The 20,624-nt window shown below is 39.1% G+C and overlaps 1 protein-coding gene across 4 annotated transcripts in view; it reads right to left on the bottom strand.

Annotated features, from left to right (window-relative positions):
* Positions 1–20,624, bottom strand: part of VAV3 (vav guanine nucleotide exchange factor 3) — a 254,278-nt gene that overhangs the window by 10,362 nt on the left and 223,292 nt on the right. For all 4 annotated transcript variants that reach the window (XM_050962383.1, XM_050962385.1, XM_050962384.1 and 1 more), the window contains 4 exons: positions 14,577–14,611; positions 12,305–12,421; positions 11,530–11,617; positions 6,041–6,170 (listed from right to left, as the gene is read on the bottom strand). In XM_050962383.1, coding sequence (XP_050818340.1) covers positions 6,041–6,170; positions 11,530–11,617; positions 12,305–12,421; positions 14,577–14,611 — 370 coding nt within the window. The remainder of the gene's footprint in view (positions 1–6,040; positions 6,171–11,529; positions 11,618–12,304; positions 12,422–14,576; positions 14,612–20,624) is intronic.

The raw sequence follows: 20,624 nt of genomic DNA, 5'->3' as shown, positions 1-20,624 counted from the left end.
ACAACCAAGTATTGAGAGAACTGTGACGCAAGCATGCCAGCTTTCAAATCACCCTTTGTCTCATATTCTAAGAAATAATATGGAAATTGTATTGAAAGTCATATCAAAAAATTACAGGAGAACCTAACATCCATTTAATATTCTGACCTTCAAAGGGGAAATAAATAAAGCCATTAAAATAAAACCCTTTTTCCAATCATCTTAGACAAGTAGGTGATTTGAAGCTGCCTTTGGATTTCTCAAAACATTTGGTATTAATACTTGATGGACTTTTGCAATGTCTGCAGTAGATCTTCCTAAATTTCTAAAAAATACTCCCAGTCAGAAATGTCTCTCTCTGCTAATGTTATGAAGTTTTGCCCAATGCATACCGAATACTATGAAGGTATCAAAGGACAAAAAAATGAAACTTGCATCATTAGAGAAGATGTATTTATTACCAAAAAAAAAAAAAAAATCCAAAACGGGTGTTCATATGAGCAGAGCAGTGAAAATGTCTCTCTCAAACCTCCACTCAGTCTCAGATTGAAGTTGGGAACTTGACATATTTAATTGCCTCAGCCTGTGCTTGTGAAAATCTGGTGAACATGGGGCTCAGGTTATGCACCCCCCAGCTGGAAAACTGACAAATTGAGGGGAAGGAGGTTTGCCATTCAGACTCCCTCTCAAAAGCTATCCCTTCTATGCCTTCAAAGGAGAGCAGGAGGTGGTCAGAGAGGAACTGGCTGATTGAAGATTCCCTTGGGGAATAAAGTGAATTCAACTCAAATGTCCAAAAAATCTGCAGTGGCTGGTTTGCTTCTGGTCTACACTACGGGACTATTCCGATTTTACATAAACCGATTTTGTAAAACAGATTGTATAAAGTTGAGTGCACGTGGCCACACTAAGCACATTAATTCGGCGGTGTGTGTCCATGGTCCGAGGCTAGCTTCGATTTCTGGAGCGTTGCACTGTGGGTAGGTATTCTGTAGCTATCCCATAGTTCCTGCAGTTTCCTTCGCCCCTTGGAATTCTGGGTTGAGATCCCAGTGCCTGATGGGGCAAAAATCATTGTCGCGGGTGGTTCTGGGTAAATGTCGTCACTCATTCCTTCCTCTGGGAAAGCAATGGCAGACAATCATTTTGCACCCTTTTTCCCTGGATTGCCCTGGCAGACGCCATAGCATGGCAACCATGGAGCCTGTTTTGCCTTTTGTCACTGTCACCGTATGTGTACTGGATGCCGCTGACAGAGGCGGTACTGCAGTGCTACACAGCAACACTCATTTGCCTTTGCATGATAGCAAAGACGGTTATCAGTTGTTCTGTACCGTCTGCTGTGCCATTGTAAATTGGCAATGAGATGATGGTTATCTGTCATTCTGTACTGTCTGCTGCTGTCATGGGTGCCAACGGCTGAGGTCGGCCGGGGGCGCAAAGACAAAAATGGGAATGACTCCCCAGGTCATTCCCTCCTTTATGTTGTATCTAAAAATAGAGTCAGTCCTGCCTAGAATATGGGGCAAGTACTAGAGAACCAGAGAGCACAGCTGCTCCGTGTCAGATCCCGCAGAAATGATGAACTACATGCCATTCTAGGGGGTGCCCCTGCAACAACAGCACCTGTTGCTTCCCTGCTCCCCAACCCTCCTGGGCTACCGTTGCAGTGTCCCCCCATTTGTGTGATGAAGTAATAAAGAATGCAGGAATAAGAAACACTGAGTTGTTAGTGAGATAAAATGAGGGGGAGGCAGCCTCCAGCTGCTATTAGTCCAGGCAGGACATTAAGTGGTGCGGGGGAGAGGAGCCCAGAATCCTGCTGCTATGATAGTCCAGGTAGTACAGAATCTTTTCTTTACACATGAAAGGGAGGGGGCTGATGGAGCTCAGCCCCCAGTTGCTATGATGAGGACAGTTACCAGCCGTTCCGTACCATCTACTGGGAATGACCGGGAGTCATTCCTATTTTTACCCAGGCGCCCCCGGCCAGCCTCACCTGAGGCCAGCCAGGAGCACTCACGGGCTGATGATGACGACGGATAGCAGTCATATTGTACCGTCTGCCACCGGAGAGGGGAGGGGAATGGATACTGCTCTTCACTGCCACAGCATCAAGTCTACCAGCAGCATTCAGTAGACATAGGGTGACACTGAAAAAAGTCAAGAAACGATTTTTTTCCCTTTCCTTTCCCGGGGGTGGAGGTGGGGGTAAATTGTCGAACTATACCCTGAACTACCCCGGACAATGTATTTGACCCTACAGGCATTGGGAGCTCAGCCAAGAATGCAAATGCTTTTCGGAGACTGCTGGGAACTGTGGGATAGCAGGAGTCCTCAGTACCCCCTTCCTCCCTCCATGAGCATCCATTTGATTCTTTGGCTTTCCGTTACGCTTGTCACGCAGCACTGTGCTGTGGACTCTGTATCATAACCTGGAGATTTTTTTCAAATGCTTTGGCATTTCGTCTTCTGTAACGGAGCTCTGATAGAACAGATTTGTCTCCCCATACAGCGATCAGATCCAGTATCTCCCGTACGGTCCACGCTGGAGCTCTTTTTGGATTTGGGACTGCATCGCCACCTGTGCTGATCAGAGCTCCACGCTGGGCAAACAGGAAATGAAATTCAAAAGTTTGCGCGGCTTTTCCTGTCTACCTGGCCACTGCATCCGAGTTCGGATTGCTGTCCAGAGCGGTCACAATGGTGCACTGTGGGATACCGCCCAGAGGCCAATACCGTCGATTTGCAGCCACACTAACCCATATCCGATATGGTAATACCAATTTTAGCGCTACTCCTCTCGTTGGGGAGGAGTACAGAAACCGATTTTAAGAGCCCTTTATATCGATATAAAGGGCCTCGTTGTGTGGACGGATACAGCGTTAAATCTGTTTAACGCTGCTAAAATCAGTTTAAACACGTAGTGTAGACCAGGCCTAAGTTGCAATCCCTGCTAACAAAATTCCAGAGAAAAAATTCTCTAACTGCTTTGCATATCAAACACTGCAGGGTTCACATACTCTAACTATGAGGGTAATGCCAACTTGGAAAAAACTAACAGGGCAGCAGTAAAACTAAAAAGCATGAGTTGCAGATGATCTGCCAACAATACACCTCTACCGCGATATAACACGACCCGATATAACACGGTAAAGCAGCACTCTGGGGGAGAAGGGGCTGCGCACTCCGGCAGATCAAAGCAAGTTCGATATAACGTGGTAAGAGTTTTAGGCTCCAGAGGACAGCTCTATATCAGGGTAGAGGTGTATTTGAGAGGGGCAGAGAAACACTTTTCCTCCAGTGGCCTTGTAACCAAGCAGTGGATCACCTGAGAAAGGGACTTGAAGCAGCTCCTAGTGATCACCTAATAAAGGGGACTGCAACTTCATAAAAAGGGCTCGATTCAGTAGAAAGGGAGGGAAAGAGAGTGAGAGCGGCAGATAAGGCTGTGCAGGGGGAGAAAAGGGAGAGGAAAATCCTGGAACCCTGAAAAGTCACTGACCAAATCTCAAAGGACTGTGGGAGTGGTGAGGAAAGTGAGGTTGAGTTTTGTATGCAGGTTTTGTTGTTTGTCCATCATCTGTACCATTTGTGCCGTCTAAGAATAAAGTGTGTTTGTTTAGTAATTCCTTTGCAGAGTCTGTGTGTTACTTGCTTACACTGTCACATAGTCCCCCAAAAGGGAAACAGTAAATCAGCTTCAGTGGAACTCTGAGAGCATACTGGTGAGGCCTGGGACAGCTGGAGCTATTTTCAGAGCCTGCCAAGACGGATATAGTGTCTGTATCTGGAGTGTGCGCCTAGCGGCCCAAAGTCAGAAACAATGCCTAAACTCTGCTGAGCCTCAAGAGAACACTAAACTCATGGTTTGGTTCCAGCACTAAAGTCTGGAGTGTCCAGAAGGAAAAGCTCAATCAGATTTATAACAACCTTCAAATCCATTAACCAAAGTGTCATCCAGGATCAAACAATCTGGGTTTTGTTCTTAGCACTGTGGTAATATATTAGGTTTTACATGGGGAATCTGAGAATAGAGAGCCTTTTCATCAATTTGGCCTCAGAGAAAAATTTTCCAGTTTTCACCAGCAAATGTAGTGGAAAATTGTTCCAATTTCAACATAGCACAAAGCCAAGCCTGCCAAACCTCTTAAGTGGGAAGTGCCCCGCATTCATTTCTCTTGTTCTTCCATATAATCCCTTTTGAACTCCTGTAATGCAGATTTTTTTTCAGGAGTGGAGTGAAGGAAGTGAAATATGCACTGTATAAAATATTGTATCCTGCAGGAATTTGCAACAGTTGTGATATTTCTCCTATACGTTAATACTCTTACATGTGATACAGATGCCTGCTTCTGGGCCTCCCTCCTATCAACTGGTATAAGAAAGAAGAGGCAGTGCTTCCTTTCTGCTCCTCTGGGAGAATAACTAAAATAAACACAAAGGTAAGGCAGGCAGGGTACACTCCTCCTGCCAGTCAATGCCCTGGCACTCCATGCCAGGTAGTGGTGAGGAGAAAAGAGGATAGAGATTGAGAGGGATGGGGAAAGGAAGGGAGAAAGGATAATGGGGGGGGGGAGATCATTTGAAAAGAGACAAGGACAGAGAATAACTAGGAACAGGTGTGAAGTCCTGAGAGAATCTAGGATACAATAGGAGGGAGAAAACTCAAAAAACTCATAGAGTTTGTCTCCACTACATTTAAACACCTGCGGCTGGCCCATATCAGCTGACTCAGGCTTACCAGGCTATAAAATTGAACTGTAGATGTTTGGGCTTGGGGAAGTGGGTGGGGCCCAGAGCTCAGGTTTTAGCCCAAGCCTGAATGTCTACACTGAAATTTTATAGTCCCAAAGCCTGAGCCAAAGTCCACTGACACAGGCCAGTCACAGGTGTTTAATTGCACTGTATACACCCAGGGGAAACAACGAAACAAAACAAGAGAAGAAACAAAAGAGGAAACAGGATGATACAAAGAAACAAAGAAAAACAATGAAAATGGATGAAAAATAATCTGAAAACAATGTGTCCTAAAATTCCCCTAATGCTCCTGTTTTACCGAAAACAAATGAGGAAGTCTCTTGGAAATTATATATGCATGTCCATGGAGTATAGCTAAACAAGTGACAATTCAAGAAGAAATCTAGTAAGTGAAAATGATGGAATAGTCAAAATCATTGCCACAAGACACTGGGCTTGACTGTATCTTCATTCACAGCAGTCTTCAGATTGTCGAAGTCATCATTAATTTTTACTTTCTTCTTCTTATCTGGTGCAGTGCAAAGATACGGCCATTGCCTGAAATGCTGTGAAGTCTAATATTCTTTCAGGGAAAAATTAAATATTTTCAAGAGACCACATAACAGTTGTTTTAAATAGCACTGAACTTCTAAAAAGGCAATAACAGTTTTATAGACTTTCCTTTAAAATGGAACATGTTACGTGTTCATAAGAGCAGAATTACACATATTGTAGCTATTTACTCCAAAAATACAAAGTCTTTTAACAGATATTTATATGGTACGTATTTTGAAAATTCTTTTAGAAGCGTTGTACAGGCTTGCAAATTATGGCCTTAAAAGATAGGTATAAAAAACAAATGAAATGATTCAACAAATGACATATTACTTGAAAAACTGTGTGTGTGTCTTTACTGAAACCCTAATTTACAAAAATGCAGTTATAGTAGATGACTAATATATTTAAATTTCAATCCAAGATTAGAAATGGTTACTTATTTATACATGTAACTGAAAACAGTCCCGCCTATGTAAACATCTGCAAAAACTAGGCAGCCTCCAAATTAAATCTCTCACGTGCATTTCTAATAGATTTTTGAACACTAACCTGATTTTAAGTTTGGCAGCAAGGAAGTCTCACTATACATGTTCATAAACCTGTTGGCAGATCTGATTATGCTTAGCTGTAGAAAAATCCTAGCTGAACACATTACCATATTAATTGGTTACATGTCAAAAATGCAAAATGAAGATGTTTTAAATATCATTATGCTTTTGGAGTTAAAATAACAGCAAATAATATGAACAATGATAATACTCACAGTTACTGCTTGCTTTATTACTCCTTGGTCCATCTGAATTTTCAGATTCCTTGTATGGAACCTGAAGAGTCGTATCCAAACTTCGGAAACCTTCTTTGAGAGAGTGGTGCTTGTAGTACTCTACAAGTTCCTTTGAGGAAGAGGGAATAAAACATTACTGCAAATTTAATTTGCATCCTTTTCAACAGTAAGATATATAGTTAATGATAGTTTTCTTATACAGGTGAGCTTATCATTAGAGCTGAGCAAATAATTGATTTTTTCAGTTTAGGGCCAAACACAAAATAAAACAAAAAATAAAACCACCCTGAAAATAAATGTATTTGGTTTCATTCAAGAAATGGAAATATTTCACTTAGGTCAAATTGGCATTTTATTTTCAAAATGTTGTTTTGACATTTTAAAAATCTTTTTTTGCAGATTAAACTTTTTGCTGAATTTTACCTAGATTCACGAACAGTTTCAGTGCCCTGAAAAATGTGTTTTTGGTGAGATTATTAGTTGCTGAAAACCTTCCACCCAACTCTATTTATAATAGATAACTGCACAGTAAATATACATAAAGCTCCTTGCATAGATGAGCTCCTTGCACAGATGAGCTCAACACCCTATTTGTATCACCGCCTTCTATTTAGTTTGTTGTACTTGAGTTACTAATGCTTTGATTCAGATTTATAGGACAAAAAATCATACTTCTCTGTTTGAAAGGAGTATTTACTCCTTTCAATCAGATTGATTAATTAATATTTGCCTTATGGAACAAAAGGTAAAAGGGGAGGTCAGCTGCTTGCTAACTACTCACTGTACCTATCTTTACTTTCTCAGGTTCTTTCTACAGTGATAAATAATGATCATCCACAAATCTTTTTCTGAAAACACAGACACCAGATAACAGTGTGAGCCTTAAAATCAACAGGTGCTTTCTCCTCAGGTATAAGGACTACGTAAATGTTTCGAGATGATTTCATAAGATAATGTGCAGTGTATCAGATGGCATCAGGAATAAGTCCAGAGTACACAGCTTTTCACATTCTCCATGGATCCAATCTGAGACTTTTCCATATGTTTCATAAATGATTGATAAAGTAGAATATGAAACCTAAAGAGGTACAATACAATACAGTTCTCATTGTAAAACCTCCAAACATTAAGAACTCATGATATTTCTATGCAGTATTCAAATCTAGTATGCAACTCTTAAGGCTTGTCTGCGTGGTAGTGCAATGCACACAATGGGTCTGTGATATCTAAAGCACACTAACATACTGTGCATTAAGTGGTCCATGTAGACCCTGTTGGTGTGCATAAGATGTTCTCTACTGCACTTTAATGTATGTTTGTGAAAGCTCACTAGTGAACATTTAATGCACACCAGCAGGGTCTACAGAGACCAATAAACGAGCAACACGTTAGTGTGGTTTAGAAATCATACCCCTGCAGTGCACATTACTGTGTAGACAAGTCTTAGATTTGAATGAGCCAGTCTATGGATTGGATCAACAGATTTACGTGAATAAGTTCAGCAGAGTGTTTCTCTACAGAGTAAGGAATAAGAGTAAATGTTGAGTAGGAAAATCAAAGCAAACCCACTTCAGTTAATTATTCTGTTCCTTCAAGCATGGACATTTTGTTTTTCAAAATCAAATACAGTAATTCATTTATTGTAAACACTTAACTCCCGTCACCAATTCATTCAATAATCCCATTTTGTTCTGCCATGTTTAAGTTTCCAAAAACAAAATCAGTCAGGCCAGGCTTCAGTGCAAATAAGGAAAAAGCAATAATTTCATTCTGATTTACAAACCAGCCTACACTCTCCTACAAAAATCTAAAGTGGTCTGTGCAATAAATTAATTCCAATGAATAAAATGACCTTAAATCATTCAGCCAAGATCTAGTGCACTAAGTGTAAGTTCATGAATACAGTCTTATTGGTAAACTTCTGAACTGAATTTTGGAGCTCTTCAGTCCCATGCTGTACAGTGTTGTACGTCTCAGTAGCTGGCTCAAAGGTAGAGTCTAAACCAAAAGTAAAATCCACACCTGCTTTTAGTAGTTCACAATCACTGACTTCCAGGCACTACAAGTAAACAGAAAAGCCAGGAACAAAAAGAAATATTTGGGCTTCTGTTATCTTACATTAACACATCAGGCATGCTACAATGTCAGCATTGCAAGTGGCTTTCACAAATAATCAGTGAGTACCCCGGTATTCAAATTACCAAGACAACAGGCACTAGGAAAGGGTGGTTTGTAGGCAGCATTTGGAAATGGATTCCCTGGTATATGGAACACCAAAATGAATGGTGTATAACCTGGTACAGATTAGTTTGGAGGAGTTGATTATGTTTGGTTAAGACAGAAAGTCTATTGCTATAACAAGACAGATTTTATTAACTGACAAATCAGTGAAACGGCCCTGTGCCTAACAAAATTTTAAGTCAGGATCACAGGATACCAACTACCTTTAAAACTTTTGTTTGTGTTCATTATTTACACCAAAATGATATGAAAAATGACTACTTTAAACATTTGATATACATGTCTACTGTGACAAGTCTAGAGAGAGATGAATGGTCATATCCCCAGACAGTGTAAACCAGGCTCCACTGAAATCAATTGAGATACGAGTACACAGGCTGAGGATCTGGCCCTATATTACTGGATTCTTACATGTTAGAGCCAGGCACCCTAGGTTCTCCACATGACAGCCATAGTTTTCACAGTATATTTGATAAGTAAAAAGCAGGGTGGGAGAGCTCCTACTTTTGTTTATTACTTAAAAGAAATATACAGTGCCATTACAGGTCATTGCTTTGGGCCCTCATGATAGCTGATTTGGTTTTCCCTACCACTCACAGATCCACTCTAAAAACTAATTCTGTACTGGATTTACTTGCTTCTTCTGGACAGTACTGATGATGTTCTTGATCTCTACAGCAAAGTAATTGGTCTATGGCACATGGCAGTGGTGCTCACATAGATCCACCAGTCTGTTCTACCATTGCATGGCATACTTTATAATGCTACGGTTAGGGAATCAAGCAACTTTTTCACACTGAATGTTAAACATGGCCAAAATGCTACTGATCGGCCTTTTCAGCACAGATTTCTGTTATCTTCCCTGTTTGTCAGCTTTGATGGGAGCTCCATTCTTTTGCTTTCGAAGCTGGCAATCCTGTAGTTATTTCTGATTTGCAGTGTGCTTTTGAGATCTATATCAAACACACTGTAAAACTGTCTCACCATCACCTAAGGAAATTCTGCAGGATCTGACTCCAGATGAGCTGTCTTGACAAGATATTGATATCCCTTTCAATATTTCCCAAATGGACTACTGAAATGTTTGTTTACCCCTTCCCTCATGCATTTGCAAGTTCTACTGAGCTCTCTTGTTATCAAAACTGAGATCTCCAGGCACACTGCTCTTGTTCTAAGAGAACTTCACAGCCAAGTGAAAACACACATCAGTTTGTGAAATCGGCTTGGTGTGTACTTGCCATGGGGTCTATGCTGCTTGCATTCAAATGAGGATTTCTTCAGTTAAGATCATACTGAGTGTAGATCTTGGTTTAACTCCTTGTCGCTCACAAAATGTTCTTGATTTAAAGACTGGAACCCTTTTTTTTCAGGTGCTAAATTTAAATCAAGCCTTAAGACTCCCTTGTTTTGCAACATCCCTCCCCATTCTTGCTCTGCATTATCCTTCATTTGAATATATTGTTTGTAGAGTGCTTTGAAGAGGTATGCAGGAAAGGTGCAGTGTAAGTGTTATTTAACTGATTGATCTAAATATATCTATTGAACTAGCTTCCCTTAACACCATACCAGCAAAAGCTTGCTTGGTGAAATTTTACAAATGCACTTGAGGTACTTCATTCAGACTCCTTATATGTATAAGTGTTGTATTACCAAAACAAAATAAAGGGTCAGGATTCTTATTGAGAAAATCGTCCAAAGAAGATTTCAGGATTCAAAAGGTTTTCTCCCCATTACCAGGGGATTCTGGGGAAACATTTTAAATTGGTAACAAAATGAAAACACACTGGACAAGGCAATTATGATGACTTGGGCTCAATTCTTGAGCATGGCTCAGCTGTGCTTGGTGTAGGACCTGAAGGTGGTGGGAGGGACCATTTTTGCATTCCCCCAGTCCACGACACTTTGGCCCCCTTCATAAATTACAGCAGCTGTTTTACTTAGACTGGGTGACAATGACCCCAGTGGGCCATTACTCCAGCTAAGGATTTCTTTACTATGTCAGCATTCCAGTCACAGGTCCATTCTCTGGATATGCCCCCTTTGCTATAGACAAGGAGTGGCCAAACTGGGGCTCCCAAGCTGCATGCAGCTTTTTTACAGTAAAGTACAGAACCCCCTCCTTCTCTACCTATCAGACTTGGGCAGAGGGGGGAGGGGAGAACTCAGGACCTCTGCCTTGCAGTGGGATGGTGGGATAGGGGCTTCTACCTAGTGGGGAGGAGGGTTTTGGGGCTTCAGCACCACAGGGCATGCCTGCTGGGTCTTGGGGCTTCAGCCAGAGTGGGGAAGAAGCCCCAAGCCCTGGCAGGCGTCTCCCGAGCGGCAGAAGCCCCAAGCCCTGGCAGATGCACCTCAGCTCTTGAAGTTCTGAAGACTGTCATATGTGGCTCAGGGGGTCAGTAAGTTTGGCCACCCCTGTTATAGAGGGACACAACGCTGGTTATACAGCTTGTGGGACTCCTCAGCTGAAAGCCGAACAGTTTGTCAGTGTTGAGAGTGCCATGATAGATAAGACACAACACTTAGTCTATATACACAGATATTCTGAACAGGGTTAGACAGAGCTTGTCCCAACAAGGTTAGCCAACACAAAACTGAAAATGCCAAAAACTACTTAGACCCTTATCAACACTACTACTTACACCGCAAGAGCAGAACCAATGGTAGCCACAATAAAAAATCTCTTTGGGTAGAGACAACCCAAGCACCAGACTGTGCTTGACAGGCACTGGCCTATATTGATGTGTGACAGAAAAACAAAATTTCTCTACCGGGGTAGCACAGCCCAGGGAACAGACAGAACAATGTCCCTGACATCTAAGGCTTATTTGATGTGCGGGGGTCATTATCCAGCCTACTCCCTGCCCTTTTTGAGGTGGTTAGCATGAAGAGGAATACTACCAGAGAGTAATCTCTACTCTCAGGAGAGTGCAGAGACTTCACCAGTTGCTGACCACGTGCAGGTTTCTTCCCCTCTAAAGCACATCACTGAAGGGGCCCCAAGCTGGCTCTAATTTTACATACAAATATTTTTAAGCATACACCAACACCATCTTCACTGACATCTAAGACTGAACATCACAAATATATAAAGGAACGATGGACACGATTCTAACCTGAAAGTATTTCTGCATACCACATTTCTGCAAATCTGGAGAACCAGCATGTACTTCAACAGCAATAGTGGCATGGGAATTGCACACTGAAAAAACCTAATCAATACTTACCATTAAACTTTTAAATTTCTTATTTTCCGCAATGTGAAAAAAGCCATCTCTTGTTAAAATCTTGATGTGTTTCACTTCATTATTGTACCTGTGGGCAATTAATAACTTCTGAATATAAATGTGTTTTTAATCAGTGGTGATCAATAATTACCTGAGGGCATACCCCAAAAGCACTACATGAATAAATTCTTAAGACAAAATGTATATCCATGCCAATACACAGCTGACATCTAATTAACCAAATATATTTATTAGTGTATGAATGAAGATGTAGCCTGTATTCAGAAAAAAAAGTTACTTCTAATTAGGGGATCCCACGTATTGCTTGCTTTCAAGTTCACATTGAGGATCGATGCAGAAACAAACAAGACTCTCTTAGTAATTTGTGCTGATAGAACACACTCTACTGAAATGTATTTGCTAACACACTCTTTACTGAAATATCCTAGAAACTAAAGGGTTGAACTGACTCCCCTTAACATCAATAGGAGCTGAAACAGGACTAAAAGATTGCCTGTTAGTATCCAAGAGGCCACTGTAAACTGGTATCTTTCCATTAACTTCAGTGGAGCTATGCTGATGTACACTTTTTGTCCTATATGCCTGAACTACTTTTCTAGCAACTGATATTTTTATGTACTAAGTGACAGGATATTATATTATCATCTAAGCTGCAATGAGATTCATAATTTTCTGTATTTACTGATTACAAACATCTGCCTAGGCAATAATAAAAACAGGAAATCTATTTCTGTAAAAGTGCTTGTCCACTTACTTAATGCTTATTGCATATTCTCCTGACTCTTTGGTCCTGTGTCGCACCAGGTAAGTTCTATTTACCCTGTTAATAAGTTCACTCTCAGCTTGCAGCCTCTCCATTGCTCCTGCATACCTGTAAGGAAAGCAAATAAATACTAGCCAGGCTCATCTTTGAAGCTGTGCAGTAGGTCTTTCCAATACACAAATTAATGTTCCAGTATTTTACATGAGATGGTGAATGAAAGATACATCAAAAGCTACTGGTAAATGAACTGTATTTCAAGATTGTGCTGGAAAATAATAAAAAGCATAGAAATTTCTAAGTAATGGTAAAATGTGCAATACGCTCTCCCACTTTTGGGCACAAAGGACTATGGCTTCTATTCAGAAAAGCACTGAAGCACAAGATTAAGTCCATCCCTGTTTAGAAAAGCACTTATGCATGTGCTAACTTTTAGGCTATGTCTACACTATGGACCTTACAGCGGCACAGCTTTACCACTACAGGTGTGCCGCTGTAAGGTCTCCCACATAGCTGCTCTTTGCTGGCAGGAAACAGCTCTCCTGCTGGCATAATTAAACCACCCCCAATGAGTGGCATTAGCTATGTTGGCACCAGCAATTTTGCTGGCGAAACTTAGGGGTGTTTTTTACCATCAAAAGTGGTAGTGTAGACAAAACCTTAAACATGTGCCTAAACCCCACTGACTTCAAAAGCACTTAAGCACATACTGAAGTACTTTGCTGAACTGGGGCCTATACTGAAAATATAATTAAATGGAGGCCTGGACCAGGTGGTGGAATTTACTTATTTGAAATATTTTGTATATACGCTATATTATACCAGTCTTTTACTAGTATAAGTCCACTGACTTCAGGTGAAGTTGGTGTAACAGACTGGAGAATCAGCCAACTGATGCACTAATTTTGTTTTTAAACAAACAAAAATAATTTCATTTGATTCATATTTATTTATTTTACTCTAAAGGCTAAAATGTAAATGTGCAGACTAAATCCTAACAGATTAGATTCAAAATCTACTTCAGCCCTCAACTATGGCCAGGTCTGAAATGGTTGAGACAAAAGATTCCATAAGGATCTGCCTGCAGAGATCTGCTTGCAGAATTGGGGTCTACATTTTTAACTGTGGGGGAAAATGTGCATTTATTAAAATGAAATAATTGCTTATTTTTACTTTTTAAAAGCAGAATAAATTCAGTCAATATTTGGAACCAGTACTGTGCACAATTTTTAAAAATGAATACATATAACTATAATACAGTTATATATATAGTTACACTACTTAATCTAGCATTAAAAAATTTTTTAAATATCATAAAAAAATCAAATTTCTACTTTGGGGCTGCTTTTAGTTTTTAAAGAACGTATCGGAGACAATTTTCTTCAAATTATCACAAAATATGAGCTCCCAGGCTTGAGACTTTTTAAGGCAAGTTTCAGCCTAAGGCAATTTCCCACGTTTAAGTTACAAATGCTTAGAAAATAAAGTGTTATCCTGAAAAGGCACAAAGAACCTCAACTTTAGTTTTTGAACACAATGCTATTTTTGTCCTCTCTTCTGTCAAAACTATAAGGAGAATAATTGAAGCTAGAATCAAATTAAAAACAGCAACTTTTCCCCTTCGGGATTTTATTCATTGTCTATGAAAGCTAAGTTTTTGTTTGGATCAGTGGATCTGATTCTGATCTCACTTACTGCAACCCAGTATAAATCAGGAATAAATTTGTAAAACCAGGGTAAAAACAGAATCAGTCACTGTGCATTTATAATCCTTTTAAGTCAAATTCACTCCAGAGCAGAGGGTTTACACTACACTATGATTCATTTTGACAGTGGTTGTAGAGTTGATACATTGTCCATTTACATCACTTAATAGATAGCTTTTCTGTCAAACAAAATTTCAGCAGAATTATTCACAAAACAAAATATCACTTTCTTCATTTTGTTTAGCCACTTAATATGTAAGATCTTCTTGCATAATTCATGTTGTACTGATTTTTTCTTATACCACTTTAGAGACCTCTGGGATACAGACTGTGTATATATAGACTTGTAAACAAAATGTCAAAATCATTAAGCACATTATTATATGAGAAATGCTTTTAGGCAGTGCATATACAGTGTTGTTTTCCAAAACTGCTACACAATACCTTCTTCAGAAACCAAGAAAGGTTAAAATAATTTAAATTAGATTGTAATAAACACAGTTTTCTCTTTATGGCTATCTATTTCAACGTGATTTTCAAAGGTCTAGTCCAGGACTCACCATGGTTGGCAAGAGTAGTCTACTGGTTTAGGCACCTAGGGTGTAAAAAGATATCATAACATATAATTATTTAAAGAATATTGTTCTAATTAATTCACAAATTAGTTAGCACTGATCTAATGACCAAATACCCTACATCAAACCGGGGGGATAAGAATCAGATTAAGAGATGAAGAAATGTGATCAGTCTACTTTATTCAGAATAAATTAATAAAGTGTGTGAATACCCTGTATAGGTCTGAAAACAGGACAGAATATTAAACTTATGTATTTTGTTGTTATAGCTGGGGGAGGTTTTTTTTTAAATTTTTGACAGACAAGTGCTACAAATCCCACATTATTTTTTTTAATCTATCTGAAGTGGATTTTGGCAGTGCCTCCACTCTCATTTCATCCATAACATGCTCATCTAATAGGGCATATTGTTGCAATGCATCATTAAAGTGTGCAACTCAATGTACAATGATGCACACTAAATTCACTAAGTGCTTTTTGAATTAGATTGCCTTGAAAAGGCACTATTCTTAGTTGAAGTAAAAGCTTAGGTGGCATGTTATATAATCTCTTGAGATGGTTAACTGAATAATCCATACATTTCTGAGGTATTGTATGAATTTATTAATACATTTGCATGAAACAAGTTTTAACCTTAAAATTGGATTTAAATGGTTGTCCTTTCAAAATGTGTTCCTGCTTTATTTAATTTTCAAATAGTTTAAAATAAACTAAAATCAAACATACAAAAAAGGATAGTGTATATATGCATATATAATATGTAAATTGAATGAATATTTCCCCAGCTGACTTCCATGTTCCCCACCAACAGATACCAAAACCCCTGAGACTCTCTTGGAGGGCACAGGTTTGGCTAGCTTGAACTTCCCAACCTGCAGAGTGCTGATTTGCTTCCAACCCTTGTGATCCAAATTGTAAGGTTCAGGTTCTGAAATGACCTTTGCAGAGCTCACAGAGTCCTGCTTACTGCCCTGGGCATTTTGTGTGATTGCCAATTTTTCCTCCTAAGTGTTTTTGTAAAAGGTACTTTGGACAGATAACCAGCCTCTTAATCTTATTTGAATGCATCTGAATCTATGATTTTAATGCTGACAATCTGTATTACATTATCACCGAAAACTGTATTTTCCCCAAAGAACAAAGGCGCCACTAGTGCGAATTTGTTGTCAATATGTTAAAGAGTTCTGCTCTAAGAATAGTGTGACCTATTTATTTGCATGATAATAAATCTCCCACCCAGGAAGGTGTTAAAAAGCAATTAGACTAGGCAGAGAGATTGGGGGAGAGAGGGCAAGAGTTAACCAGAACAATGGAAGGCTTCTGTAGAATGCAAAGAGATCAGGAATGGAATTATTGCTAGCCAAATGTCAATATATGTTGTAAGAGAACAAGAAAGAGAGCAGCTGTGACTCTATAATGGACTCCAAAGCCATGACAGCCTACACAAATTCAGAAAGTGTACTGTCCATTTGTAACACTATTGCATCAAAGCTTAGCGACAACAGACATGGGCTGGGATTTAGCTGGTGACACATTCTCTCATATCCCTACATGAACCTCTGACAAGCACTAGGAAAATAAAGCAGCATTATATCAGAACAAAGCCAGGTAGGCTGTTGCTACCAACAGCATAGTACATAGTGCTCAGGCACCATTCCCACCTGACTGAGAGATGGTCTAAATGTTAAAAATGCTGACAGCTAGTACTCCTACCTTCCTATCATTAGTGAAGCTGCTCCACGCAGAAACTGTCAGGAAAAAGCCAAGTGTATATAAAGCCAGTCTTTATATGGAAGATACTTCTATAATTATGTTAGCCTACAGAATTTTCCATTTTGAATGTTTTGTATCGTTAGAATAAAGTTTGGAAAGTAGTTCAAATTACTTGATGTGAGTGTACCAGTGGCAGGACAGTAGTGGCAATTAGGAAGACCACTACCCTCTCTGTATATTGGCATACAGTCCTATATTGGATAGAATCTGAAATTCTAAATTGGTTTGGCTCATCTATCATAGCAGGTCATTTTGGTTGCAGACAGCTAGAACACATCATTAATCCTTTTCAACCCTGAACGTGTTGAGTTGTGAAATAAAGATTGTCCATTGCAGAGAAAAAAGAAAACAATCAAACATTGTACTAGAAGCTGTTGGCTTGCACTGTATTATACGTCCAAATCCAAGCAACTGCAATGAGAAAACTGAACCAAATACACAGACTCTGATACTATTCATACGGTATAAAAATATCAGCTGACAAATACTGCATATTGCAAGAAGAATAAAGCATTTATAGGTATAGCTGAGAAGGGACTGGAATTTGATATTCTGGAACTCAGCAGTTTTTCATTCAATATTCAGTCCTAAAGCCTTTTGATATATGTATTTTATGCTGTTTCTGGGCATTTTTATATTGTCCGGTTGTAAAGACTGTAACATTTAATAATAGTACAAGTTATAATATGTTAAAAATATGATAGATGTTTCGGTATCTTTAACTGCATTGTTTGTCATAATAAGATGTTTATATTTTGCCCTTCCAGGTTAGCAGTGGTGAAGAATCAATTCATCTTTCTCGTCAGTTTATGCCTTTGGTTGCTAACATGTCAGGAATAATATTTATTCATACTGTAAAATCATGTTATTTTCATCCAATCCTCTGCTTAGTAGTATATTTCTAAATTTAGCAGAAAGCTCTGTCACTAGACACTAAGTAATCTTTGTGTTGCCTTGGTAGCTTTAACAGAAGAGTTTCCTTAACTATGTGAGTTTCCCACTTTAAACTACCGTCGTACTCTCTCAAAATGAGCTGATTTTGCCCGATAAGTAAATATGGTCTCCACAGTATTTACAGTAGCCCTCTATATTTATCTTAGGTACTGCCCTAGAGTGGTGTTTCCAAATCCACAGGGCAGCTCCAATGATTGACACTAGCTCAAGGCATGTGCTGACTGTGCCCAATGCCATCCAGCATGACTGTGGGACACTAAACTGCCACAGCCTTTATGCTTAATAAAATATAGTAATAGGGTTACAAAAAAAGTTAAGCTCTGTTACATAATATTTTGATGAGTAGTATATTATCTTTATCGGGCATCTGCTTTGTCACTCTGTTTAACAGGACTAAGGCTATGTCTACACTGGCAACTGAACAACAAAACCTGACAAACAGCGGCCATACTGCACGCCTTTTAGCAGCATGGCTGTAGTGGCACAACCGTGTCGCTAAGAGCTGCATAGTGTAGACACAGCCTTAAATGTAAAGTAACAATGGCATGACAAGTACCTCTGTGAACAGGACTGTGAGATTATAAATAAGGCTGTCAAGCGATTATAAAGATTAATCGCACTGTTAAACAATCATACAATACCATTTATTTAAATATTTTTGGATGATTCTACATTTTCAAATATATTGATTTCAATTACAACACAGAATACAAAGTGTACAGTGCTCACTTTATTTTTGCTTACAAATATTTGCACTGTAAAAAACAAATGAATTAGTATTTTCAATTCACCTCATACAAGTACTGTAGCGCAATCTCTTTATCATGAAAGTTGAACTTACAAATGTAGAATTATGTACGAAAAATAACTGCATTCAAAAATAAAACAATGTAAAACTTGAGAGCCTACAAATCCACTCAGTGTTACTTCAGCCGATTGCTCAGACAAACAAGTTTGGTTACAATTTGCAGGAGATGATGCTGGCCACATCTTGTTTACAATGTCACCTGAAAGTCAGAACAGATGTTCGTATAGCTCTGTTGTAGCCGGCGCCACAAGATATTTATGTGCCAGATGTGCTAAAGATGCATATGTCCCTTCATGTTTTAACCACCATTCCAGAAGACATGCTGATGATGTGTTCTGCTTGATAATGATCCAAAACAGAGCAGACCAATGCTCGTTCATTTTCATCATCTTAGTCAGATCCCACCAGCAGAAGGTTCATTTTCTTTTTTGGTGGTTCGGGTTCTGGAGTTTCTGCATTAGAGTGTTGCTCTTTTAAGACATCTGAAAGCATGCTCCACACTCTGTCCGTCTCAGATTTTGGAAGGCACTTCAGATTCTTAAACTTTGGGTTGAGTACTGTATCTATACTTAGAAACCTTACATTGGTACCTTCTTTGCATTTTGTCAAATCTGCTGTGAAAGTATTCTTAAAACAAACATGTGATGGGTCATCATCTGAGACTGCTATAATATGAAATATATGGCAGAATGCAGGTAAAACAGAACAGGAGACATACAATTCTCCCTCAAGGAGTACAGTCACAAATTTAATTAAATTTTTCAACAAGCATCATCAGTAGGGAAGCATGTCCTCTGGAATGGTGGCCAAAGCATGAAGGGGCATATGAATGTTTAGCATATCTGGCACGTAAATACCTTGCAACGCCGGCTACAAAAGTGCTATGTGAAAGCCTATTCTCACTTTCAGGTGACATTGTAAATAAGAAGCAGTCAGCAATATCTTCTGTAAATGTAAACAACTTTGTTTGTCTTAGTAACTGTCTGAACAAGGCGGAGGACTGAGTGAACTTGTAGGCGCTAAAGTTTTACAGTGTTTTGTTTTTGAGTGTAGTTATGTAACAAAAAAAATCTACATTTGTAAGTTACACTTTCACAATAAAGAGATTGCACTACAGTATTTGTATGAGGTGAATTTAAAAATACTATTTATTTTGTTTATTATTTTTACAGTGCAAATATTTGTAATAAAAATAATATAAAGTGAGCACTGTATACTTTATATTCTGTGTTGTAACAGAAATCAATATATTCGAAAATATAGAAAAACATCCACAAATATTTAATAAATTTCAATTGGTATTCTATTGTTTAACAGTGTGATTAATCACGAAAAAATAATAGCAGTTAATTTTTCAAGTTAATTGCGTGAGTTAACTGCGATTAATCGACAGTCCTAATTATAAATAAAAGATAAGTTGATCTGCTGTTAAATAATATTATGATGTATTACTAATGTAGAGATTTATTTTGGAGCTAAGGTTTGATCTAAACTTTAAAGGCCTATCATAATGTGTCAAAACAGTTGTATCCATTAAAAGGTGACCCTACCTACTAACAGTACCATCATGATGACATCCTGAATGTTGTAATCAAAGTAGATTAATAGAGTTGAATTTAGTTCTGAACCAAGTTAAAGCATGTGTATAGCCAAGCAAGGGAGCCTGGTTAACCACTGTATTATTCTGGTTTAATACCGATGTAACTCCACTAATTTCAATGGAGTTATACTACATTAAATCTGGAGTAACACAATGGTGATCTGATCCAAAGTATTATGGGAAGTCACAATGAAGGAGTGCACAATATATTAACATGCTCATACAAAAAATTATAAGTACATCATACTCCTGTCAAAGGTAGGCGCCCGGGCAGAGACAAGTGCATAGTGGAGGTGAATGCCTAGCTGCGAAGACGGTGTCACCAGGAGGGCTTTGGCTTCTTCAACCACGAGATGCTATTCCAGGAAGGACTGCTAGGCAGAGATGGCATTCATCTTTTGAGGAGGGGAAAGACCCTATTTGAACACAGACTGGCTAACCTAGTGAGGAGGGCTATAAACTAGGTTCGACAGGGGACAGGTGAGCAAAGCCCACAGGTAAGTGGAGAACATGGAGACCTGGGAGATGGGTAGGAAATAGGAGAGAGTGTGGGCTATAATGGCAGAGAGAAAAGAGGGTCAGGGCAAAACTGAGAGGCAAGATCGAATCAGTATCTTAGATGCCTATATACAAATGCGAGAAGTATGAGTAATAAGCAGGAAGAACTGGCAGTGTTAATAAATACAAATATGACATTGTTGGCATCACCAAAACTTGGTGGGATAATATACATGATTGGAATGTTGGTATGGATGGGTACCAGCTTGCTCAGAAAGGATAGACGGGGGAAAAAGGGAGGAGGTGTTGCCTTATATATTAATAATGTACACACTTGGACTGAGGTGGAGATGGACATAGAAGACGGAAGTGTTGAGAGTCTCTGGGTTAGGCTAAAGGG

The sequence above is a fragment of the Gopherus flavomarginatus genome, chromosome 7 (genome assembly GCF_025201925.1).
Source record: "Gopherus flavomarginatus isolate rGopFla2 chromosome 7, rGopFla2.mat.asm, whole genome shotgun sequence".
Taxonomy (NCBI): domain Eukaryota; kingdom Metazoa; phylum Chordata; order Testudines; family Testudinidae; genus Gopherus; species Gopherus flavomarginatus.
Note: the sequence above shows the minus strand (reverse complement) of the source record. Positions and strands in the feature narration are given on the sequence as shown.